The sequence below is a fragment of the Myotis yumanensis genome, unplaced genomic scaffold (assembly GCF_028538775.1).
Source record: "Myotis yumanensis isolate MYYU_CA2020_CCGP unplaced genomic scaffold, mMyoYum1.0.hap1 SCAF_15, whole genome shotgun sequence".
NCBI lineage: Eukaryota > Metazoa > Chordata > Mammalia > Chiroptera > Vespertilionidae > Myotis > Myotis yumanensis.
This window is the reverse complement of record NW_027223766.1, coordinates 23173883-23201044: the sequence shown is the minus strand read 5'-3', so window position 1 is coordinate 23201044 and position 27162 is coordinate 23173883. Positions and strand designations below refer to the sequence as shown.

The window sequence follows — 27162 nt, the reverse complement described above, 5'->3', positions numbered from 1 at the left end:
AGGGCTGTCTACATTCCTTGGCTTAGAGCTGCATCATTTCCCTCTCTGCTTCCATCATCACATTGCCTTCTTCCATTTCTGATTTTTAGGAGTGTTTTGTCAGCACTTGTTATACTGAATGAATGCTTAGATGGCATTTAATAAATCATGAAATATTTCTAAAGTGTAACAACTTGTGAAGGTTACAAAAGAGTCACCAGAATCACTCACAGAAGTTGCAATCACAGAAATGACAGTGACTGATATGGCAACTTTATAAGCATAATTGACAGCTTACCCAGCCAGCCAGCTTTGAGGTTATGAAGTTCCTGCTGAATTTTGTAAAGTTGAAACACTGACATTGCTTAACATTAGGTGAATGAGACTTTAACATCTTTGTTTTGTTTGTATTATTCTTAACTTGTACAATGTAGATTTGCATAAAATATACTGCCAATCTTTACTGTGTACTTGGTAAAAATAATATTGTAAAAGACTGCAGAAATGACATGGGAAAATGATCCATGATGTAGTCAGTGGGAAAAAATCAAATTACAATGAATAGTGGATACTAGTATATTTTGGTAGGGAAAACCAACATGAGTTATATGGAATTATATTCATCAAGATGTTAATTACTTGGGGAAAGTAAAATTATGGCTATTTTTTTCTTTGTATTTTTCCTTATCTGACAAAAGTTCTTCAGTATAATTGGTTATCAGAAAAAGTAATCATTAAAAAATGTTTTCATGATGTAATATAAATATAGCACAGGGGTCTGGATGGAATCACTCTACTAGCTCCTCCTAGAGCAGGGGTCCTCAAACTACGGCCCGCGGGCCACATGCAAATACAAATACTGTATTTGTTCCCGTTTTGTTTTTTTACTTCAAAATATGATATGTGCAGTATGCATAGGAATTTGTTCATAGTTTTTTTTAAAACTATAGTCCGGCCCTCCAACGGTCTGAGGGACAGTGAACTGGCCCCCTGTTCAAAAAGTTTGAGGACCCCTGTCTAGAGTGTGAGCTTGGATGTTTTACTTAACCCCTTTGTGCCTCAGTCCCCTGATCGTCAAGTGAATTAAATGAAATTTTAAATAACTATGTCAGTGGAGAATTAAAAATGAATTGTTGCATTTATTCAATAGACTATAATACAACAGTAAAAAATTAAGAAACTAGACCTACATACATTATGTATATAAATCTGAAAAAACATAATATTGACCAAAATTAACAAGTTATAGAATGATAGCTACATCTAAATATAAAAAATATGTATGTAAAAACAAAAACAAACAAAAAATCCTTCTTTACATGAGTATAAATATAAAAGTACCCCTAGAATTAAAATGCCAAATATAGAGTGCTGGTTACTTTTTGAGGTAAGAGAGAAGATAATAAGATCAGGAACAGACAGACACACGAGAGGCAGTTGAGCTGTGTAACTACTGATTTTATTTCTCAACAGAAAAACTGATATAAGTCCATCAAAATACTGTGTCAAGGCTAAATGGATATTATATTATTCTCTATACTTTTCTGTGTGCTTAAAATATTTTGTAATAGTAAAGTTTTAAACTTTTTACAGGACACACTTGAAGTAGACTGACTTTCCCCCTCTGCCTTACTAATACAGTTCCAGTATGATAAAAATGAATACCATGCTTTTGTCCCAGATTTCTAGTTTAGACTTTTGTTTCTCTTTTTCTATTAACAGCTTTACTGGGAATTAGGCCAACATGGATTAATAATCTAATATATTTTCTTAGTACTTTGGATTTTATTAAGCAATTTCCTTTAGCTTCTGAGAATTGTGTGACTTATTTTTAATCACGTTCATAGAAAGTCAGTCTGGCTGAAGGATGAAGAAACTAGTGTAGTTCTTCTCTCTCAAATTATTACTTGAGTAAAATGGTTCCTTCTTTGGGAATCCACTATACTCAAAGGCAGGGTGTTGGGCTAGATGTTCCCTTTAGATTTCTCTTAGTTTTGGCATTATAGGGCTGTAATTCAGAATATTCTGTTTGATCGTTAGTTCTTTGAAACTAAGCAGTGTTTCTAAACACTTTGACCCTCATAATACCCAGCATAATTCAGTTGCTTATTATGTATTAAAAATTAATTGAAAGAATGGTCAATACAACTTTAAAACTTTTGGTACATTTTTTACAGATGCTTCTATTTGTCCTGTGTTCATTAATAACATGGTGCTTTCTTTCCTGTGTTTAGTGATTTAGAATCTAGAAGAGAAGTAAAAAAAGAAGAAGGTGAAGCTTTTGCACGAGAACATGGACTTATCTTCATGGAAACTTCTGCTAAGACTGCTTCCAATGTAGAAGAGGTAAATAAGGGGTCCTTTTAAATGTTTATTATCTTTTTACTTAATATACTTGTTTCATATACTTGAATATTTATTAGTATATTCTTCCATAAGCTTTTTAATCACTGATAGTCTTTGAATATCATAAAGTAGGAAAATTTCTTTCCTTTGAAATGCCTTGTAACATTCATCTTAGATCAGACTCCATTATATTCTGAGCCTTCTCTTAAAGCCACAATGCTTTAACACATCTTTGTTTACATTTTCCCTAAAATCTTTTTTATGTTGCATGGGAGGGAGGAAAAGGGACACTAATGAAGTTTGGAAATGTTTCAAGACGCTGAACATTTGTAGCTTAGGTATAGCCACTTTTGATTAAATAGGTAAAGTAAGTATTATATTATTGCTGTATAATATTATAGAAAGCATGGGAATTCTGCCATCTTTATTAGATAAAATTTGCAGTATCCCAATTATTTCCATTAATCAACTTGAACTCTTGGAAGTTATCTGAACATATTATGTTCTTTTATGCTGTATGTGTCTGAATATGGTGTTGGTATAGTGTACATAGATGAATAGACAGTTAATCCTCTAGTCTATAAGGTATATATGTTGTTACATTCTATTTTAGAAAAAGTCGGAATGAGGCTAAAAAATAAGTAGTTTGCCTAGAATAATGCTATAGTTCCACCTTCTGGGTAAGACTCTTAACACATTGTGGACCAGTAGTTTTATTGCTAGCTTTACCCAGTGGCCAGATTAGTTTCTATTGAACCAGTACAAAAAATGTTTTACATAAATGTTAAAGGCATGCTTTAAAATTAAATACCCATTGCATTTTGAAGTTATTTATTACATGTTCTTACCACCTAATATCTTTTTAAAGTATGATTGGCCACAAGACTTAGAACAGAAAACACGAGAATCCGTCCCCAATGTGTTAAAATCAACTGCCAGAAGGGATTCTAGAAAACAAATGATTAAAGAATCTCATTGTTCTAAGGATAGTAGAGGATGAGGTCATAGGCAGCACTTAGCACTGTGCCTTGGACATAGTAAACAGTGAGTAAATATTTATTAAGATTGATACTTGGAGTTCTTCTCATTAACCCTTGAACCCAGAAATTGACTATAGTAATTGAACCGCATTGGTATTCACTGAAGAATTCTTAGGTACGATATTATATTTATCTATACTTGATGAAATGCTCTTGATTGTCCTAATTGCATTTCCCATAGGCACCAACTAATGCTTTACCTGTTATTGCCAATAATTTCAGCTTGATAACATACAAGAGCAATGTCTCACTTCATACAACAAATCCAGAGAGAAATCTGTTCCATCCCTTTGTTCAACTTATAGGAGACATGTAAACCTACCTGCTTCAGAAAGGGACTCCTTTATTACAGGTGTTGTATTTGAAACCATAGGGCCAACATGTTATAGGAGTTTCAAGAAATATGAAACATGTCCTTATTGATTATTAACAATGGATTTTCTTGTTGATTTTGCAAACCACATGGAAAATTGTGTGTATTTTAATATGGTACCATACTATGGAGTTAGATAACAAGGTGTCAGCTATCTATAATAAAGCATAATATGCAAATTGAACGGCCGAACTGCAGAAGGACTATCTGGTCAACCATGCTATGACACCCACTGGCACCAGGCCAGCCAAGACGGGTGCGATGCGATTGGTCGGGGGCCCAGCCATCGCTGCATGATCACCCCGCAGAGGAAGGCCCAGGCCACCAGCTGGTGGGGCGATCAATCGGGGGGCTCCACAATCACCCCAAAGAGTTAGGCTCAGGCTACCTGGCCGTCGATGGCACTGCGGCAGGTGGGTGGGGCCTCCCTCTGCAGGGCGATTGATCGTGGGGCTCCAGGACTGTGAGAGGGTGCAGGCCAGGCTGAGGGCCCCCCCCCCCCCCCCAGCCCCTGTGCACGAATTTCATGCACCGGGCCTCTAGTTGGAAAGTAATCCTAGATTTCTAGTTCTATCTCTAATGCCTTTGTGTTCATTTCTCTTACTCTTAACAAGTAATAGGAGGTGTTTGTTTATAAGTAGCAAATTACTGTTATTTAAATGAAATACAGGTATCCCCTCCACTTTCAGTAGTTCCCAATACATCACTTTGCTTTATTGTACTAATGTAAGTCTTTGGTAAAAGCAAAGTGACATAATGTGAACTTTCAAGAAAGTAGAGGATGATACTCTTCACTTTGTGCCATTTCAGCTTAGGAAAGGTTTCATAGGAACATTGTACTTAAGTTAGTGGTGGAAACCTGGTTATTCCATTAATGTTTTGGGAGCACTTGTTACAAACATTCTGTATCTGTGGTTAATAATAAAAATAATTGTTTAAATTTGATCTGGGCAGGAATTCCTCATACTCATGAGAGAACAGCATTTTATTTATTCATGTACAGTGGGGACTTGACTTACGAGTTTAATTCGTTCCGAGACCGAGCTCGTTAAGGAGCTCATTAACTCAAATTACTCTATCAACTCAATGCAAAAAATCGGCCGAGAGACAGCTGGTATCTCAAAAAACTCGTTGACTTACGAGTCGGGACACGGGTAAGTCAAGGCCCCACTGTAAATTAATTTGCCTCAGAAGCTAAGAATTTAAGAAATAATCTTTATAATTTTTTTCTTTAATATATTTTTATTGATTTCAAAGAGGAAGAGAGAAGGGAGAGAGAGGGAAATATCAATGAGAGAGAATTATTGGCCAGCTGCCTCCTGCACACCCCCTACTGGGGTTCGAACCCACAGCCCAGGTATGTGCCCTGACTGGAAATCGAACCATGACCTCCTGGTCCATAGGTCGACGCTCAACCACTGAGCCACGCCGGTTGGGCAGAAATAATCTTTATAAATCTGTTTTTAAAGGAATCATAGATAAGCATTACATAATAAAATCATCCCTGAAATTTTACCTAAAAGCTGAAAATATTTTATGATAAAGTGTTAAGAAGATGGTTGACTATACAAAAGGGTGAAAACAAACCTGAATCTCCTTACACAATTTAGGAACTGACTGAACATGAAAATAGTAACCAGAGACTTCTGCATCTTGAAAGATGGAGTAGACTTACTTTTACCTGTTCCTCCTGCTAAGTGCAACTAAAACTGTAAACATTATATACAAAACAATTATAAGACGACTTTTAAAGGTGGAGGGAAGAAAGGTGACCAGTTAGAGACCTTGGGACCTGAGAAATGAGACAGCAGTGATTTCCCTTGGTTTTCTTTTTGCCTCATATATCTCAGATTGGGTGCTAGAGAAACTGACGATCTAGGAAAGCTAACAGGTGCAGGGGAGCAGAAAGCTTACTCTGTAGCCAGAGGACCAGGAAAGGCACTGCCTAGCACAGCCGTGGGCAAACTACGGCCCGCGGGCCGGATCCGGCCCATTTGAAATGAATAAAACTAAAAAAAAAAAAAAAGACCGTACCCTTTTATGTAATGATGTTTACTTTGAATTTATATTAGTTCACACAAACACTCCATCCATGCTTTTGTTCCGGCCCTCCGGTCCAGTTTAAGAACCCATTGTGGCCCTCGAGTCAAAAAGTTTGCCCACCCCTGGCCTAGCAAGACAGAAAGCTTTTAGAAAAGCGGTCTACTGCCCAGCTGGCATGGCTCAGTGGTTGAGCGTTGACCTATGAGCCAAGAGGTCAAGGTTCGATTCCCAGTCCAGGCACATGCCCGGGATCCCCAATAGGGCGTGCAGGAGGCAGCCGATCAATGATTCTCTCTCATCATTGATGTTTCTCTCTCCCTTTCTGAAATCAATAAAAAAATATATTTTTTAAAAAAAGGAATATCGTTCTACAGCCAAACAGAAAAAAATGAGTGCTGCTTCACTATCAGCTGACTGTAATGACGTTCTTCCATGCTCAACGTTTCCCCGTGGGAGCAGTATCAGAAGAAGCCATATAAAGTATAGATTTAAAAGACCCAGTGGCAATAAAACAGTACTCAAAATGTCAAGTTTTCAATTAAAAGTTACTCTTCCCATCTAAGAACCAGGAAGATCTCAAACTAAATGGAAAAAAAAAGAAGGTAAATAGATGCCAACAACAAGATGACAGATGTTAGAATTATCTGACAAAGATTTTGTTTTTAGACAACCATTATAACAGTGCCTCAACAAACAATTAGAAGCTTGCTTGAAACACATGAAAAAGAAATACAAGGTAGAAAGGTAGAAAGAAGAACCAGATAGAAATTTTAAAACTGGAAAATAATAATAATTGAAATTAAAAACTCCATGGATGAGATCAGCAAAATGAAGGGAACAGCCCTAGTTGGTTTGGCTCAGTAGATAGTGTCGGCCTGCAGAATGAAGGGTCCCGGGTTTGATTCCGGTCAAGGGCACATTCCTGGATTGCAGGCTCAATCCCCAGTAAGGGGCATGCAAGAGGCAGCTGAGCAATGATTCCCTCTCATCATTGATCTTTCTATCTCTCTCTCTGTCTTCCTTCCTCTCTGAAATCAATAAAAATGTATTTTAAAAAAAAAGAACAGAGGAAAGAAATAGTGAACTGTATGATAGAAACAACTCAGTCTAAACTACAGAGAGAAAATAGATGGAAAAATTTACAGTACCCCAGAGACAATAACAAAAGCTCTAACATTGTGTTTATCAGAAATCTAAAAGGGGAGAGAAAGAAGATATTTCTGAGAAAGAACTCACAGAAATGATTGTGATAAGTTTTATGTTTACAATTTAATACCTGGAGCAACTTAAAATATTCAGTGAGATACACTAAAAAACCAACAGATAAATCAATATAGAATTTTAAAATATGTTCAGTTATCCCTCAGAAAGCAGAGAAGCAGGGAGGAAAACCAAAAAATAGCAAATAAAAATAAAATGGCAGACGTAAGCCCTAATAATTACATGACATGTAAATGATCTAACTACAACAAAAGGCAGAGATTAGCAAAGAGGTGTCTACAAGAAACTCACTTCAAATATAAACAATATAGGCAAGTTGAAAATAAGATGGTAAAAGACATATCACACAATAATCAAAAGAAAGCAGGAGTGGCTCTAGTAGTATAATATAAAGTAGACTTAAGAGCAAAGAAAATTGCCAGAGACAGTAAGACATAAAATAAAAGAAGAATCCATCAGGAAGACCTAGCAATCTTAAATTTGTATACACTAAACAAAAGAGCTGAAAGATATGTGAAGCAAGAACCAATAGAGTTAAACTAGACAGTGGAATTAAACTAGAAATCAGAGACGGTCTCTAATGATAATTATGATTTTGTCTATTTCTCCTTTCAGCTCTCTTGGTTCCAGTTATTAATAACAGATAATTGGAAAAGTTTCCAGAGACTTGGAAACTAGACAGTACACTTCTAAATAATATAGGTGTCAAAGGGGAAGTCTCAAATGAAATTTTAAAAACATTGAACTTAATGAAGATGAAAATACAATATATCAGAATTTGTGGGAAACACAAAATGCAGAGAGGGAAATTTATAGCATTAAATCCATACATTGGAAAGAAGAAAAGTCTCTAATGAATATAGTAATCTTAGTTCCTAAGTCAAGAACCCAAAGCAAATACAAGGCAGGAAATAATAAAGATAAGAGCAGAAATCGGCAAAATTGAAAACAGGAAAGCAATAGAGAAAATTAATAAGAAAAGAAGCTAGGTTTTATTTTGTTTTTAACATTTTTTTTTATTTTAAAGAGGAAGGGAGTGGGAGAGAGAGATAGAAACATCAATGGTGAGAGAGAATCATTGATTGGCTGCTTCTTGCAAGCCCCTTACTCTGGGGATCGAGCCCAGAACCCTGGGCATGTGCCCTTGATCAGAATTGAACCCTTCAGTCCACAGGCCGACACTCTATCCACTGAGCCAAACCAGCTAGGGCAGGAGCTAGTTTTTTAAAGGCCGCTAAAATTGACAGATTTTTGACAAAACTGACAAAGAGACAGAGAAGGCACATATTACCACTATCATGAAGAAAACAAGATACAGCTTCAGACCCTGCAGACATCAAAGGAATAATACATAAATATGATAAATTAGATAAAATAGACCAAAAACCCCACAAACTACCACAACTCACCTAGTGTGAAACAGATTATTTGGAATAGTCCTATAACTATTAAGGAAATTGAATTAATAATTTTTAAATTTTCCCAAAAGAAATCTCCAGGCTTCGATAGTTTGACTGGAGTTTACCAAACATTTAAATAAAAATTGAGCAGCAATTCTACACTGTCTTTTCCAGAAAGTAGAAGAAATAGAGAACATTTACTAATTTATTTTATGAAGCTAATATTATCCAGATATCAAGACCAAAGGAAGTACAAAAAACAGAAAGTACAGACTGATAGCTTTTATTAATATACTAGAGGCCCGGTGCACAAAAATTTGTGCACTCAGGGGGCGGGGGGAGAGGGGTCCCCCAGCCCGGCCTGTGCCCTCTCGCAGTCTGGGACCCCTCGGGAGATAACGACCTGCTGGCTTAGGCCTGCTCCCGGGTGGCAGAGGGCAGGCCCAATCCCTAAGTGCAGCCCCTGGTCAGGCTCAGAGCAGGGCTGATTGGGGAGTTGGGGCGCCGCCCTGTCATGCACAGAACAGGGCGGATCGGGAGGTTGCGATGCCACCCTCAGTCACCCTCAGGGTACAGCCAATTGGGGGGTTAGGGCACCGCCCCCTGTCACACTCAAGGCAGGGTCGATGGGGAGGTTGCGGCACCACCCCCTGTCATGCACAGAGCAGGGCCAATCAGGGGGTTGGGGCACCGCCCCCTGTCACTCACAGAGCAGGGCCCATCAGGGGGGTTGGGGCTCCGTACCCTGTCACACACAGAGCAGGGCCAATCAGGGGGTTGGGGAGCTCCCCACTGTCACGCACAGAGCAGGGCCGATCAGGGGGTTGAGGAGCTCCCCCCTGTCACTCACAGAGTAGGGCCGATAGGGGAGTTGGGGCACCACCCCCTGTCACACTCAGGACAGGGCCAATGGGGAGGTTATGGCTCTACCCTGTCACACACAGAGCAAGGCCCGTGGAGGGGGGTTGGGGCGCCACCCTCTATCACCCACAGAGCAGGGCCGATCAGGGGGTTGGGGCGCCACCACTGTCACACTCGGGGCAGGGCCGATGGAGAGGTTATGGCTCTACCCTGTCACACACAGAGCAGGGCCCGTGGGGGGGAGGGGAGGGTTGGGGCGCCGCACCCTGTCACACACAGAGCCACAGGGCAATCGGGATTGGGGAGCTCCCCCCTATCAGGCACAGAGCAGGGTTGATCAGGGGGTTGGGGCGCCTTCCCCTGTCACGAACAGAGCAGGGCGGATAGGGAGGTTGTGGCCCCGCCCCCTGTCACACACAGAGCCGCAGGGCGATCAGGGGGTTTGGGCACTGCCCCCTATCACGCTGATCCCGGTGCCGGGAGCCTCGCTGCTCCGCTGATCCCGGTGCCAGGAGGCATATTACCCTTTTACTAAATAGAATAGAGGCCTGGTGCACGGGTGGGGGCTGGCTGGTTTGCCCTGAAGGGTGTCCTGGATCAGGTTGGGGGTCCCCACTGGGGTGCCTGGCCAGTCTGGGTGAGGGGCTGAGGGCTGTTTTCTGGAAGCGAGTGACTAAAGCTTCCAACCCCTCCTTGTTTTCTTTTTCTTTTTTTTTTATTCTGGGCCAGCTTTAGCTCTGAGGCCTCGCTGCTGAAAACATGGATACAATGTTTCGGTCCGCTGGCTTTCAGTCCCGCTGATTTCTGGTGTTTTGTTTAGCTTCTTATTTGCAACATAGTACATAGCTGCTTAGACTTGTGGCAAGTGAGGCGGGGAACGTTGGAGTCCGCAGCAAGCAAGCCTCATGTTCGCTTCCAGCGGCCTGGCTGCCGGCCGCCATCTTGGCTGACAGTTAATTTGCATATACTCACTGATTAGCCAATGAAAAGGGTAGCGGTCGTACGCTAATTACCATGTTTCTCTTTTATTAGTGTAGATAAACAAAAATTCTCAGCAAAATATAAACAGATAGAATTCCAATAATAAATGAAATAATATATAGGTACATAAAATATATACATCATGGCCAAATGAAATTTATGTCAGACATGCAAGGCTCGTTCAGTATTCAAAAGCCACTCCGTATAATCCACCATTTTAATAGGGTAAAGAAGAAAACCACATTATAGCAGTCCATGCTGAAAAAGCATTTGACAAAATTAAACACATAGTTTTAAAATTCTCAAAAATGGGGGCGGGGGGATGAAAAGGACTTTCTCAGCTTCTTAAAGAGCATCTACAAGAAATCTACAGCTGACATTATATTTAATGGTGAAAGGCTGAATGCTTTAGCCTTAAGATCAGGAACAAGACTAGAATGTCTGCTCTCACCATTCATTTAACATATTGGTGGAAGTCCTAGCCAGTGCAACAAAGCAAGTAAATAAAGGCACACAACTCAGAAAGGAAGAGATAAAACTTAATCTGTTTGTATATGATACGATTGGCTCTATAGGAAATCCCAAGGAATACACACACACACACACACACACACACACACACACACGCACGCACGCACACAGAAAAGTGGGTTCAGCAAAGTTACAGACTACAAGACAAATACAGTCAAACCTTGTTTCTCGACCATCTCCTATCTTGAACAGTTCAGTTCTTGACCAAGTTGTTCACAGAAAAAATGTCTTAGGTTTTCAACATGAAAACCTTTTCATGCTGATATCTCAGCATGACAAAAAACATCTCTCAGGCAATAAACAAAGGAGAGACTGCTTTTGTTGCTTGAGAAATATATGATTAGCACCATTTTAAAACATAAAGAGGCCATCAAGAATACTAATGTTGCTAAGGGTGTGAAAGGAACAATGATCACAGGCAATTGAAGAGGTAGAAAAACTTGTTGATTTGAATAAACAAAAAGCAGTTAGCCTGGGACATAGCTAAAACTAGATCTTACAGAGATAAGAGTTTCTGAGACAAGTTCTATTTGATAGTTTGTTTATAAAATTATATAGCATTAATACCAACCACACACATATATGCACATAGAAACATTTATCATATACAAACACAACTCTTTATTCATATAAAACTTCTGTATTAGCAAAGTAATATGGTACATAAGTGTTATGTTTAAGTATATTTGTTTTCACACTATAAAGTTATTTTCAATTTACAAGTTATAATAAGGGAAATCATTCTTTTTATGAAGTGGTTTTTAATCATTTATACAACTTTGATGGCTCCAAATGTGCTGTTTATTATCATTTGTCCTTTTTATAACTCACTGAGGAAATATACTCATAAATGTGATAAAGTACACCCTAGAGTTCATCTCCTAAATGTCAAATTACAAAGCCAATTTTAACCGAATATTCTTGCCTATATGGTATTCCCATAGTAATTGAAGATCAGAACTGATTTTTTACATTTTCAATTTCCATTCTGACTTTTCAAACATAATATTTGGATGCTATACACATTTGAGTGCATAGCATATGGGGGGAAACCCTTTATTTAGTTGCCTATCACTTACTCAACTAATATTTATGCTGAATGTGCAGAACATTTATATTGTCATCACTTTTTGTATTAGGAAAATGAGGTTTAGGCTCTTTACCTCTGGTTGAAAAAAATTATTTTGAACTTCATTTTACTAAAGATTTTGCTGATTAGCAAATGAGAATCGACTGTGTGACCAGCAATATTGAGGACACCAAGATATCATGTCTGCTGGTAACTGCCCTGGCTTCCCATCAGGTTCACAGCTCCTCACCCGCTGGCAGTTCATTCCAGAACCACAACTTTGTTTAGTGTCCTGCTCTGTAGGGTTCCAGGGAGATCTGGCCCTGTGGTCTCCCCTCTGACAGACTGAGGAGGTGGTATGAAGATGATGAGCTCCTTCTCCTGTCCCTGGAACCCAGTGATCTGTATTGCACATGCTGTTATCAGCATTTAGAAGAGTGGAACATTTCTTTCAGAAGTATTTTCAAATGATGGAAACATGTCAAGTAGCTGAAATAATAATGCTGTTGTATATTTGTACGGCACATTGTCAAAGTTCTTTTACATACGTTATCTCTATTTTCTCTAGAAAATGATCACTTCTACATAGTCAAACCAGTTTAGGAGGAGCTGAATATACCTTCCCCCTTTTTTAAAAAATACAAAACAGGATTTACAACAGTATATTAGTTTTTGAGAACCCATTGTTGTTTTTTATTGATTTTTTACAGAGAGGAAGGGAGAGGGATAGAGAGTTAGAAACATCGATCAGCTGCCTCCTGCACGCCCCCCACTAGGGATGTGCCCGCAACCAAGGTACATGCCCTTGACCAGAATCGAACCTGGGACCCTTCAGTCCGCAGGCCAACACTATCCACTGAGCCAAACAAGTTAGGGTGAGAACCCATTGTTGAGAAACTTGTTGACTTTTATGTAACCCAGAGATTTCCAAGTGTGATTTAGTCATCCTCCCTCCCCTCCCCCCCCCCCCAAAAAATGAAATTAGGGGTGGGGACACACAACATATAAGGGATTAGTGTCTCTTTTATTTTGCTTATTCTCTTCAGGGTAACATACAGATTGCAGTGGAGGATGTAGACACTATTTTGAAGCTCAGAATATATTGTAAAAAAATTTTTCCCAAATAAGTTGTATTTGAAGCAGTCCTTCTCAAACATTAATATCCATTCAAGTCACCTAGGAATCCTGCTATAATGCAGATTATGATTCAGTAGGTCTGGGATGTGGCCTGAAAGTCTGCTTTTGGATCCAGTTCTCAAGTGATGTTGATGCTGCTGATCATGGATTCACTCTGAGGAGTATGGAAACTGCGGAATCTGGCAGAGTCCTTTCCCATCTCCTCAGAGACATTCCTTCAAAATGTCTCTTCATCTTCATCCTCTCTTTTTCTACCGGTTCTTGGCTCTCAGCGTGTAGTTACATGCTCTCAGCGTGTAGTTACATAATCACATTCAGCTATCCTAAAAATCTGTCATTTTCAGTTCTGGATATGTTCTCTTCTAGCTTGTAGTAAGACCCACGCCCATTTCCTCATTCTGCTTCACATCTCAGTGACTTTCTCTGCCATGCATGGCCAAGGTCACACTGGAACTCCTAATTGCTTCACCTAACAAATGCTTTTCTGTTCTTACTTTAATCCCTTGGGGCTTTTTTGACTTCTCTTCTATATACTTTTTCCTTAGCTCCAGTACCATTTTCTCCTCTTTGTGCCTTTTAGCCTTCCCAGACCCTTTTCCAGCTTCTTTCATGTTGAAATGTCACCTAGATCCATGATTTCAGATACCCTTCTTAGGGTGTGTGCTCAGCTCCACATTGACCACTGCTACCTGGACATCTCTGCATGAGTGGCTCTTGGACCTTCCACACGTAGGTCAGTTTACCACACGCAGACTGAACTGATAACCCTTCTCTGGTCTGCAGATCTTCAGTATCCTAGAGCAGTCCCTTTCTCCAACCACTTTAGTCATTTATTCAGTCACCATGTATCATTTTCCTCTTGTGTCTTATTTCTACCTGTTAAATATCTCTCCAAATTGTCCTCTTCCTTCAAATGAGGCGTCCCGCATTCCTCATTTATTTGGCCTTTGTTAGCCTTTGAGTTTGACATGCTTGCTCTCCACTGTTGCCTGTGAGATCTTTCTAAAAATGAAAAATTGAATGTCACACTCCAATTTTATTAAATCATATGTGGTTCCCCACAGCTTCAGAATCAAACTCCTTTGCTTATAATACAAGTCTCTTTTTCTGCCAACTCCCCACAATGTGTTCTCCATATTAAACTAAGAGCCAGCAGCTGGGTAATGCTCTTGACCCTCCACAGAAAGTGTTCTCTGTATTTGGAATGCCCTTCTTTCCCGCTTGATCCTTCAAAGATATAGTCAAGTCTGATGCCTCCTCTGGGAATGATACATAACATCACTTCCCTGTTCCCCTACACCACCACACACAAGCACACAGAGTCAGGATTTATATGCTCTTTTCTCTGCATTCATTCATTTATCATCCTGAGCATGAATTTATCTTAGCATTCTATGACAATGTATGTGTGTGGTGTGTGTCTGTGAAAAATTGAGGCAAAAGTCTGGTAATTAAAAATATCTTAAAACTGTTGAAAAATCAGCATTGGACATTCTTGGCTTAGCTGTTAAAGTGCTAAAGATAGAGCTGAGATGAAAATCCAGCCAGCTAACCCTGAGACAGATTGCAGAAACCTGCCAGGCCATCTAAACTGACATCAGATAGGTGGATTTCTATGTCAGGGGAAAACTCATGACTTGATAAGACTTCAGTAACTAAGAAGACCAATTTCAAGGTCCCTTGCTAAGACTTGTGTCTTGTTCCTGTACTTGAAAATCCACAGACTTAATTTGATTGAGGACACATCCTACTTGCCTTGGTCTTTGTTGTCAGGACTTTTCACTGGAAATCTGACCTGACTCTGTATCAGGCTTGAGGAGAGTTTAGTTTAATAAATATTTACTACTCTCTTGCACAAATTGGAAGATTTTGCTAACTAGCATCAGCTTCTCTATCCTTATTTAGCCATCACCCTAGGGAACTTTAAGGATGATCCAAAGCACACTAACTTAAGAAAGTTACATTCATCTTCTCTACTTTTAAACCAGGATAGCTAAACTTTACTGAAGAAAATCGTGCTGATGTGTGCAGATCACACACTGATACACGCGCACATTGATCTGTAGTATATATTCATAGGCTCACAGTTTATAGATAGATCACCAACTACCAAGATTTTCCCACCTGTATATGACATAAGCATTAGAATTCCATGTATAAAATAACCCTTCATTCCATCCTTGAAACCTGGTTTTCTTCCTTTTTTATTCACAGCATACCTTTCCATCTCAGTCACTTAAGCCAAAAGTGGATTCCTCCTTAAACACCTTACCATTCTTACCCTACTTAAGAAGTCCTGCTAATTTCTCCAAAATAGATACTAAGTGACTCCTTACTGGTCTCCCTCTTGCCAGTTTTACCTCCTTATAATTCATCCTTTAACTAGGGCTGGGGAACCTTTATTCTGTCAAGGGCCACTTGGATATTTATAACATCGTTCATGAGCCATACAAAATATCAACCTAAAAATTAGCCTGCTAGGCCCTAGCCAGTTTGGCTCACTGGATAGAGCGTCGGCCTGTGGACTAAAGGTTCCCCGTTTCGATTCTGGTCAAGGGCACATGTCCATGTTGGGGGCTTGATCCCCAGTAAGGGGCGTTGTAGGAGGCAGCCAATCGATGATTCTCATCATTGATGTTTCTATCTCTCTCTCCCTCTCCCTTATTCTCTCTCAAATCAATAAAAATGTATTTTTTTTAATTAGCCTGCTGTATTTGTTCAAACATTTCATTAACTTCTAATGCCTTTGCAGGGCCAGACCAAATGCTTTCTTGAGCCTTATACGGCCCACAGGTTGGACATTCCCCACCCCTGCTAAACTATCCTCTGATACTGTCTCCCACCCGTTTTGTACCTTTTCAGGGTTTCTTGATGTCTAGTGGGCCACTTCTAGACATGTCTGTCTGACCTCAGCTTCCAACTGAGCTTAAAATCTGCCCCTCTGTCCAGAATGCTCTTTCCTCCCCTCAGTTTTCCTAATAAATGAATAAGAGCTTGCTTATCGCTCAGGCCTTCACTCACAGGACTTTTTCTCTTGACAGTGTTTTCCATCAGCTGTTCATGCCACATTTTCCCTATTGTGGAAGTTTTCACACTGTTTCAGTTTTGAATTACATCTATCCTGTACCATACCCTTGAGGTTAAAGATACTCATAATTTACCTGAGTATGCTCGGTGCTTGGTACTAATCAAGTACTCAGTAAATGCCTGTTTAATGGAAGAAATAAATTACTAAGGAGTTAAACATATCTGTGTGTTGTCTCTGACAGAAAATTCTTAAATACTATAATCTCCCAAACCCTTCTAACCTAAATATTCCAGTTCCTTCCCGCCTTTATTTTCCTGGTAAAATTGGTCAAGATTTGTTTAGGCCACCTCTGGTCATCCTTAATAAATATTTACCGGTGCTGTTAATTTTTGTAAAGGGAAGGAAAGATACAAAGGATGAAAATAATCACAAATATTAAGTACTTCCCAAAATAATCCTAGAAATCCAAAATAATTTTTAACTAGAAGCTTTTTAAAGGATGTGAGAAGTGTGCTTTTTAAATCAAATATAGCAGTGGTCCTCTTTCTTTTAATGGAACACAAGAAACTCAGTATGAAAGAAATAAAAGTAGACTGTGTTTGCTTTGGAATTGGAGGTGGGATGCTGTGGGAAATGAGCGGGGAAGATGAGAAAATGGTCTCCCTTCACTGGGCTCTGCCTACTTCCTACCTCATCCCCAAGGGTGGCCCTTGCAGGATTTCCATGAAATACAATTTGAAAGCTACTATATTGGATGATGTATGTATGAGTCCTCTCCCACTGAAGCTAAACCAAATAAAGTCAAAACATTTTAAAGTAGCAGAATTTGAAGGAATTTTGTATTTAAACAGTGCAATCTTGAATTCTATCTAATGTCCTTTTCCCAAAACTTTCCTATCTTTAAGTCTGACCTCAATATATTTTATTCTTTAGGGCTCACTGAACACATTATGTGTTGCTAATTTACTTTTTAAGTGTTTAGCTTTTAAAAATATATATATATTTTTATTGATTTCAGAGAGGAAGCGAGAAAGTGAGAGAAATAGAAACATCAATGATGAGAATCATTGATTGGCTGCCTCCTGTACGCCCCCTACTAGGGATCAAGCCCGAAACCGGGCATGTGCCCTTGACCGGAATCGAACCCGGGACCCTTCAGTCCGCAGGCCAACACTCTATCCACTGAGCCAAACCAGCCAGGGCTTAAGTGTTTAGCTTTATTTAATCAGGAACTACTTTCAACTCACTGAAGAGGGTTGATCACTGTTTCTCTCCTTTAGTCTACAGTGTTTCAGGGAACATTCACATCTAGCACCTGTGCCCTCCTGTCATTCCCCACATGTCACCACACTCAAATATTCATGATGAGAAAAGCTAGTGTGCATCAAGTGCTACATGGCAAGCACTGTTTTCATTGTGTTACATTCATGAATGTGTTACATTCATCCTCCCAGCAATTAATATGAAATAGGCACCATTATTATCCTCTTTACAGGAAGGTTAAGCAGTGAGTCCAAAGCAACACACGAGGTTTGAACCTAGAAAGTCTGGTTCTAGAGCCCCACTCTTAACCATTCTGCTAATCTTATAGTAGGTATAAATACCTTCATCCCACAAAAAGATTTTCTTTTATTTTTTTAAGTATATTTTTATTGATTTCAGAAAGGAAGGGAGAGGAAGACAGATAGAAATATCAATGATGAGAGAGAATCATTGATTTGCTGCCTCCTGCATGCCCCCTACTGAGGACTCAGCCCACAACTTGGGCATGTGCCCTTGACTGGAATTGAACCCGGGACCCATCAGTCCACAGGCCCACGCTCTATCCACTGAGCCAAACCAGCTAGGGCACAACCAGATTTTCTTGAAAGCAAATGAACGAAAATTAATTTCCTTATTATTATACATACTTTGACTTTTTCTTCAGAAATAATAAACACCTATATAAATCATTCAGAATAGTGACTGGCCTATAGTAAGCACTTAGTAAATACTGGTTGTTATTAGCTTTGGCAAATGGACACCTGTAACATCCGTAGCGTTGTGAGCAATTGAGAAGAAAAGTAAACAGCAGTTTAGTTATCTTGTGTTTTCTTCTAGGACAGTGGTTCTCAACCTTGGCTGCACATTAGAATCACTAGGGAATCTTTTTAAAATCCTCATTTCCGGCCCTAACCCATTTGGCTCAGTGGATAGAGCGTTGGCCTGCGGACTGAAGCGTCCCAGGTTCAATTCCGGTCAAGGGCATGTACTTTGGTTGCGGGCACATCCCCAGTAGGGAGTGTGCAGGAGGCAGCTGATCTATGTTTCTCCCTCATCAATGTTTCTAACTCTCTATCCCTCTCCCTTGCTCTCTGTAAAAAATCAATAAAATATATTTTAAAAAATAAATAAAATAAAATAAAATCCTGATTTCCGGGCCTCATCCTCCGGAAATTCTGTTTCTTTGTTACTAATGTTGTGGCCCCATCTCATAACAAAGAAAGAATTTCTGGAGGATGAAGCCCAGAAATCAGGATTTTAAAAAGATTCCCAGGTGATTCTAATATGCAGCCAAGGCTGAGAACCACTGTTCTAGGAGAAAACTAAAGAGTCGCTTATTTTACAGGGTACTTTGTCTCTAGCATTTGTTCAAGATGTTTAAATAAAACAGATACTTTGATTTATTTTGAATTCTTACCTAATAAGCACTGTAATTTTTATCTTTCCACCAGGTGGCAGCATGTTACATAAGGAAATAATTTAAGTGTTAATCTGTTGTAGAGAATTTATTTTCAGTATTTTGCCTTTAAAACTGTTAAACCATAATAAAAAATTTATTTTTCCCTTTATTCTCTCTCGTCAGCTGTGAAGGCCCTCTTAGCACATTGTGCACGGCCTACAGCCAAACCTGCCTCAGTCCTGCCCTGCACATGTTCTCCCTATGCCACTCAGCACAGAACGTTTCTTTTTCCCACATCTTCAACAGATTTAAGCCTTGTGCTTAGATTCTCCCAACTAAATTATTTCAGCAACCAAAGGAACTACATCCTCTTCCTGTATCTTCCATAGTGCCTAGAGAAGTGTTGACCTGTGGTAACAATATAATAGATGCCCTTGGGTAAATGACAAATGTTAAAGGTAGGGTGTTAGTGTGTTTGCTGAATAGGTATTTGAATCATAATGCATTTATAGTTTTGCCGTACATTTACTTTGATTTGTGCTATAAAAGTCCCTGAAAATTTACTTAACACATTGAGCACCAGTAGTTTTATTGCTAGCTTTACCCAGTGGCCAGATAAGTTTCTATTGAACAAGTACAAAAAATGTTTTACAAAGTATCATACTTTAAAAAGAGATTAGCTTGTAAAAACATGTAATAAATAACTTCAAAATACAAATGGGTATTTAATTTTAAGGCGTGCCTTTAACATTTATGTAAAACACTGTATAATATGAAAACATGAGAATGCTCGTGATCCGCCCGCGATGTGTTAAGTTTAGATATTCTCAGGACCATTCAGATAATACTGCCAAGGGTTGAAAGATTAGTATATGAGGTGGAAGGCAATTAATGGCTAATGAAGGTAAAGGACTGAACATGGCAATTAATCAAAGTAGGGCAAAGGGGGAGCGCTAATGGTAAAATGAAGAGAGTCAGGCTCCTGATACTGAAATGGAGCACTGCATGGGAGAGCAAGAGGCTCACCAAATTAAGTTGTCTGCAAGGAAATCTGTTTATACTTCATAATCATGGATCTGCCTAGATGTTGTTTGTTTCACAGGGTTGATAATGCAATCCTTTGACACGAGTTTCTCAGCAAATACTTTTTCCTATTCCGTAACCTGTTACTATTTGGATTAACTATATGTGAAATGTGAAGTATATATGAACATAATGTTCTTACTTATGTCTCACAAAACCTGTAATGATCTTTAAGATGTCATGTTTCAGAAGTATTGTGTTAACTAATGTTAAAATTTTTCTGTAGGTATGCCATCAGCTTGCTCATTTTTCTGATATTAAGGAAATAAGTGTTCCACATAGATTTTTAATCTCACCCTTGTAAACATCAAACTTGTAAGAATAATGATAAAAGTTCTTAAAAACGTATTTTTCTATTTCTTATGTTAAACGGGAAATACTGAGCCTCCCTCTCCTGGATGACTAGGACCATCGTCATTAACACTTGTACTCTGCCGTCAGGAGCTATCTGCACAAGTCTGTTGCTGCCACAGCTGCTGTGGAGTGCAAGTCCCCCCCGTACCCCTTCCCCTAATGCTACACATGCTCATCCCCACTTACCAGGTGCACAGACACACCCCTCACACCTGCTCTCTTTATTTCTTCTCCCCCCGCCTCAGAATTTGCTTCTATAGCCTGGGAAATAGAAAAGGTAAAACTGATTAAAATTCTAAAATTGAAAGGAATTTTAAGTTAAGGCTGTCTTGTTAAAGCATGAGCTTTTAAAGTAAAGCCTTTGTATTATCTATTTAACTTGTTGCTAATTTCCTCATTTTTTTTTCTGTGTTCTAAAGATATTTCAGAATGTTACATTTCTACCTTGAAAAATATATATGGGGCTTGATTTTTAGTGACCAGAGTGAAATGAGAAATTAAAGAAAATGTTGGCCAATTATTGCAATAATTATGTATCTCTTGTCTTTCCAAGTTCTTGAGATGCTTTGCAGCTTTAGTGGACAGATATTGTCTGTGACACCCAAGACTCTTACCTTAAAAGTTTCATTTGAGCTCTAATAAGCCTTAATGTTCATTGTATTTAGGAACTGGATAATTTCCGTTTATAGCCACACATTTTTAAAGCAGGTACACTAATATCTACATTTGTCACATTGGGTTTTAAACTCTGAGGACTCATTAAAATTGATCAGTAATTAATCACTTAATAATATTAAATATTTTTCACTGTGATATAGATAAACAATCCACTTATCTAGTATCTGCTCTATAATAAGTACTATTTACCAATAGAATTAGTGATTAGGAAATTTTATGTAGTGTAGCTTTTTTAAGATAGGTTTTATTTATTTAATTTTATGTAGTGTAGCTTTCTTAAGATAGGTTTTATTTATTTTTTTCTTAAGGCAGTTTTTAAAGTGATTCATCAACTCCTTAGCAAAAAGTCAATTTGTTAAATTGCACATTTAATATTGACTTTTATAACGTAAGTGTTTATATAAAGTTATAACTCACTTATAGGACCTTGTAGCTCTGTGTAACGTTCTAGTGAAATGTACACATATGGGTGCCCCTACAAGGAATTCCAGCCCTGTGAATTTATGAATCTGTTGACTTCAGTATTTAGTCAGCCTGGTTTCTGAAGCCATCACCATAATTGCCATGTTATTGGAAATAAAGTTAAATTTTTCCTGATTTATCAGGATAACTTCAATTTTGAGGAATATAAATCAATTCATAGCTGGCTGAAAGCCCGTTTCTCCTTCCCTTTAACTCCAGCACACACATGAAAGGTGCACTCACTTCCCAAGTGCCTTATGAATCTGCAGTGATTAATTCTTCTCATTATTTTGCTGCAAATTCTCATGACCCTCTCTGATGATTCGATCAGCCACTTAGAGTTTATGCATATTCATATCTCTCTGCTCCTGCCGCAGTCGTTCATGTCTCCTTCCCTGACTGGTGTGTTCTTGGTGCAGTAATTGAGCTGCAGTAGATTGATTACTCTGGGGAGCTGTAAGGCCTTTAAAGGTGAAAACATATCAGTCCTGTTAATTAGGAAACAAAAGCTCTGGTGGCAAGTTCAGCAGTCAGATATTTCCAGTGTGGAAAAGACGAAAGGTGTGATTTGTTCCTCTCCATGAACGCTGTTTACTTTTCAAAATTTGAATTAAGTCTGTCTCAGTGGTAGTAAAAGAAAAGATATCTTTATGAATTTTTATAGAATGCTAAAGAGGACCTGTTGTCTTAATACTGTTTTTTGTGACCTCTCAAATCTTATAATTTAGAAACACCTTCCATAGCATTGGCAATGCTTGCATATAGTGTTTCAATATTTTGCATAACTATAGAATGTTTGTGGATTAATGTTGGTATTTAGTAGTGTGCTGTATGAAAAAAGGGTGAAACTTGATTCAACATGGCATGAGCTGCCTTTTCATCTCTGTATGATAAGCATACTTTGATTTTTCTGTCTCTAACTGAATATTAAGTAATACATTGTCCTGGCCAAAAGGATGTTGTGTGGAACAGTAACCTCCAGAAGTAAGCTAGTTTCAACATGAACGTAATGTAGTTTATATAGTTGACATGTTTTTCTCCTGTGTGCTGTTAAAGGGTACCGTTCAATGGATTTTAGCATATTCACAAAGTTGTGCAACCATTACCACTAACTTCAGAAGTTTCATCACCCTAACCTGAACCCCATATTCGTTAGCAGTTGTTCTCCATTTCCCCCTTCTCTTAACCCCTAACAACCAATAATCTACTTTCTCTCTCTCTAGATTGATCTCTTTGAACATTTCATATATATGGAATCAAATTAAATGTGTTCTTTTATGTCTGGCTTCTTTTACTTGGCATAATGTTTTTAAATTTCATCCATATTTAGCATGAAGCAGTACTTCATTTTTTATGGCTGAGTACAATTCCATTATATGGCTATACCACATTTTGGGCTTCATTCGTCAGTTGATGAACATTTGTGTTGTTTTCACCTTTTGGCTATTGCTGCTAATAATACTAATGAATGTTCATATACATTTTTGCTCTGTTCTTTTTTAAAAATATATTTTTATTGATTTCAGAGAGGAAGGGAGAGAGAGATAGAAACATCAGTGATAAGAGAATCATTGATTGGCTGCCTCCTGCATGCCCCCTAATTGGGAATGGAGCCCACAACCCGGGCATGTGCCTTGACCAGGAATCGAACCGTGACCTCCTGGTTCATAGATCAACACTCAACCACTGAGCCACGCCAGCTGGGCTCTTGGTCTGTTGTTGATCTTAGGGAGAAAGCTTTCAGCCTTCTCCACTGGATACAGTGTTAGTTGCCGGTTTTTCTTAGATGCTTTTTATCAGGTTAAGGAATTTTCCTCCTAGTCCTACTTTGTTGAGTGTTTTTACCATGAAAGATTATTGGATTTTGTCAAATGCTTCTTCTGTATCTATTGACATTAGTATGTGATTTTTGTCCTTTATTCTATTACTATAATGTATGACTAATTGGTTGATTTTCTTATGTTGAACTTTATGACATTCTGTATAGCTTTTATATAATAACCTTTTTCTATGTGGTTTTAAATAATTTGAACCAATTTTTCTACCTTATATTTCAGGCATTTATTAATACAGCAAAAGAAATTTATGAAAAAATCCAAGAAGGAGTCTTTGACATTAATAATGAGGTATATACATATTAAAATTATTGGCTAATATTAATTTATTTGTATGTGTGGGTTTTTTTCAAGTACAGTTTACATTTACTGTTTGTATTAGTTTCGGGTGTACAGCATAGTGGTTAGGTAATCATATACTTTAATTAATTTAAAACTGAATTTTAATTACTACTTGGATTCATGATTTTATATTTTTTAATTCCTAAAATGGATATGTGGTTTCATTTAATACTGTGGTTTATAATCATATAACTGAAAATTGTTGGATATTGTAAAATAGTTAAATGTTTGTCTTCTAGTAGAGCATCACTCTATCTGCACAAATGGATTAGTCAGTGACCCTATCCATTTGTTGTAAGCAATGCAAAATAATATAAATCCTCCAAAGAGAGAAGAAAATCCACTTTCATCCACATGTCCATATGGTGTCATCTGCTTTGGGGAATAATTTTCTAGTTGTGTAAATGCATGTACTATGTCACTAATGCAAGATGATGCTCTCCCTATTTGATATGAAAGTGGGAAATACCTAACTTGGAAATTATTTTTAGTATAGCATAGCATATTTTCAGGAAACTAAATTAATATATGTAATTGGCCATTGGCACTGGTTTGTTTTTCTTGAGGGTTTTGTGTTTGTTTTTTATTCAACGTGATTAGGATAAAATGTAAAGCTATGAAGCATATAATTCAGAGTGTTTACCAAAGGTCTTCATTTTGACCTAAATCCCCACTTTATGGCTCTAGCATTTTATTTACTGTTACATAAACATATTTGCCATTCTATATGAAGACTTTTTGCTTCCAAGAAAGAAACTCTTATTCCTCACCCAGGTACAGATAGGAAAGCGCTATACTAGAAAGCCATTGCATATGTGTCTCTTGGCCTAAACATAAATGAGGCTCTTTATTATTTGCCTCAGTATTCTTTGCTGAAACCACAGTTTGCCTAAATTTTCTAAAAAGTACTTGCTTTTCTCATTTGTTTTAATTTGGAGTATTATGGTTCCTAAATCCTATCTTCTAGGTTTATATGGCAATAGATCTTGTGTTAATTTAAAGGCGACACCATTCAGAGACTAATGCCATATAAATTGAACAGTAATTGAGCCTCTCTGTAAAAGTGCACGTTCATTGTTTCTGTCTGGTTTCATATAGTAGCTGACTGCTGCACTGTGCTTGGTGCAGCTTTGATTGTAATGTGCTGTCAGGAGCCAACAGACCATGCGATTTATTTGGCCAAATGCCAAATCTGACTCCTTGATTCCTCAAGAAGTTGCTACCAGCCCAGAGGGGGCAAAACCAATGAGCCATAGGGCATGCTTTTTATTAAAGAGGAGTCAAAAGAGCGAAAAGAAACCACATCAGCTGCTGTCAATACTGAGCTAGTGCCAGAAACCCCAAGGCTACTACTGTTGCAGAACAACTGCCAAGCACTATAAATCTGAGATTTACTGTGACGTAAAGTTTCCTTAAGAGCTTAATTTCTGAAGCTACTGTATTACTTTTCTCAAAGTGTTGTATTTTTAGGTAAAATCCACTTGAGGGAGTGAGGGTTAAGACATAAGTGTGAGTTTGATGAATGAAAGAACTGCTCTGTGTGTGGGTTCTTGGCAAGCTGCCATGTCTTTGGGGATCATAGAAATTATTGATGACACAGAACACTCTTATGCCCTTAGCCTGTACAGCTGATTCAACATGGAAGAGAAATGCTGTCTAGAGAGAAGATTTGACATTGTATTAGAGCAGCATAGACTTTACATAGTTTTATCTTTTAAAGATGACTTGCAATAATTGTTTTCAGAAATATTTCCACAATATTGTTCCTAAAAGTAAGAAACAGCCCCTGAGAGAGATGGTTTTAATTGTTGTAAAAATCTCCTTAATATTTTTCTGAGTTGTTTGGTAAAATTGTATCATTAAGAAAGCAATGGATTTTTATTGGATCCAGTTACATGTATTATTCTTTGTCTTTTATTTCAGGCAAATGGCATTAAAATTGGCCCTCAGCATGCTGCTACCAACGCCACTCTTGCAGGCAATCAGGGAGGACAGCAGGCCGGAGGAGGCTGCTGTTGAGTCTGTTTTTACCGTCGCGCTGCCCAAATGGGGCTACTCACTGCTCCTTTCACCCTCTCCTACTCAGCTGCGACATGAAACTATTTGAAATGGCTTTATGTCACAGAAGACTTTACTCTTTCAAATTCTTGTATAACTTTGAATAAATGGTTAATGTTCACTTTAAAAGACAGATTTTGGAGATTGTATTCATATCTATTTGCATTTGATTTCTAGGTCAATTGATGTGATTATTTTTGTTAAATGTTGTCTTGTGCCCTTACCTACGAACTGAATTGTATTAAACACTACAAAGTCATCTTGAGTATTTTAAATCAGTTTGTGTAGTTAGGTTTCCCAACACCTGTGGTTACCTAATGCTTAATATTAATAGAACTGTCCTCAAAAAGTTTGTCAACTTTCAAGGCTATAAGGAAAAACAGAAGGATTCTTTTAATTCTGTATTTATCAGTTACTTTCTGTATATATAGTTTAATAACCTGCTTGGGTGTAATTTGCCAAGCTTGAATTCATTAATGCATTTGCATAAATTCTAAACTGTTTAGAGCTTAAAGCATTGTTAGGAATTGCTTGGACACTGAATTTTAAACTTTTTGACATTGTTAGCAAGCATGTTCATCTTCTCTTGTCATTAGTCCAAGAAAAATATGCTTAATGTACATTATAAAGGCTATGTATGTGTTAACCTGTTTTAATGCCAAAAGTTTGCTGTTTGTCCACAATTTCTTTAAGACCTCCTCAGAAAAGGATTTGTTTGCCTTAATGAATGCTGTTGGGTAAAAACACAGTATAATGAGTGAAATGGGCAGAAGCAAGAACTTCATACACCTAAGCGACTCCAAGAAGAATGAATGTCCACATTTAGGTGGCACATTATGAGGACTTCAATTTTTCCTTAAACACAATAACTTTTCTTTTATTCACATGATTTCTAAGTATATTTTCCATGCAGGATAGTTTTTCAACCTTGATGTACAGTGACTGTGTAAAATTTTTCTTTCAGTGGTAACCTATAATCTTTTAAATATGGTAATTCTTGTCTGTTTTGAAGGGGATATGACAATAAATCTACCAGATGGAAGATCCCTGTTAAAAAGTAGAAAAGCTTTAGTAACTTACTCAGTGTGATGGTTTTATCCTTTTTTTTTCCTTTTCTTCCCTAGTCTATAATGAAATTGTTATAGCAGTGCAAAATAAAATCCTATGTATAAAAGTGTTCTTTTTTTTATTATGACCACATCAGTTTTTAAAAATCTATTTTTTTAGTCCATCCACAGCTTTTACATGTATCTAAGCATATTTTTTAAAGGGTCAGAATGTTTAATGCCCTTTTTAAAAAATGTGCTAAAATGTTAAAAAAAAAAAAAAAAAAAACTCTTCACAATATTGAAATTCTTTTGGTTATTGATGATGTAAGCAATATTTTCTTCTCAACCAGCACAAAAGCACATTTAAACTACAAGAAATACTTAAAAACAAGTTCTAAATATGAAACTTAACCTTCAGTTCACTCATGATTTCACCTTTTTTTCTAGGTCTTCCCTGAATGTTCAGCAATGCCCTGTTAAAACTATAGTATTACTCTTGGGGGATGTCACTTATCTTAGTTTTGTTTTAACCAGCTCCTGGAGGACAGGGCTAAGGGGAGAGGACATGGAGTTTCTTGAGTATTTTTATTGCAAACTATTTTTCCCTAAAAGTGGTCATACCCAGAATCA

General features: G+C 37.9%; 1 protein-coding gene across 1 annotated transcript in view; it reads left to right on the top strand.

Annotated features, from left to right (window-relative positions):
* RAB2A (RAB2A, member RAS oncogene family) overlaps positions 1 to 26657 on the top strand; it is a 77459-nt gene extending 50802 nt beyond the window's left edge. Inside the window, exons 6-8 of the mRNA XM_070392381.1 lie at positions 2214 to 2325; positions 23306 to 23374; positions 25349 to 26657. Of these exons, the coding sequence (XP_070248482.1) occupies positions 2214 to 2325; positions 23306 to 23374; positions 25349 to 25444 (277 nt within the window). The 3' untranslated portion in view covers positions 25445 to 26657. The remainder of the gene's footprint in view (positions 1 to 2213; positions 2326 to 23305; positions 23375 to 25348) is intronic.
* The last annotated feature ends 505 nt before the right edge of the window (positions 26658 to 27162 follow it).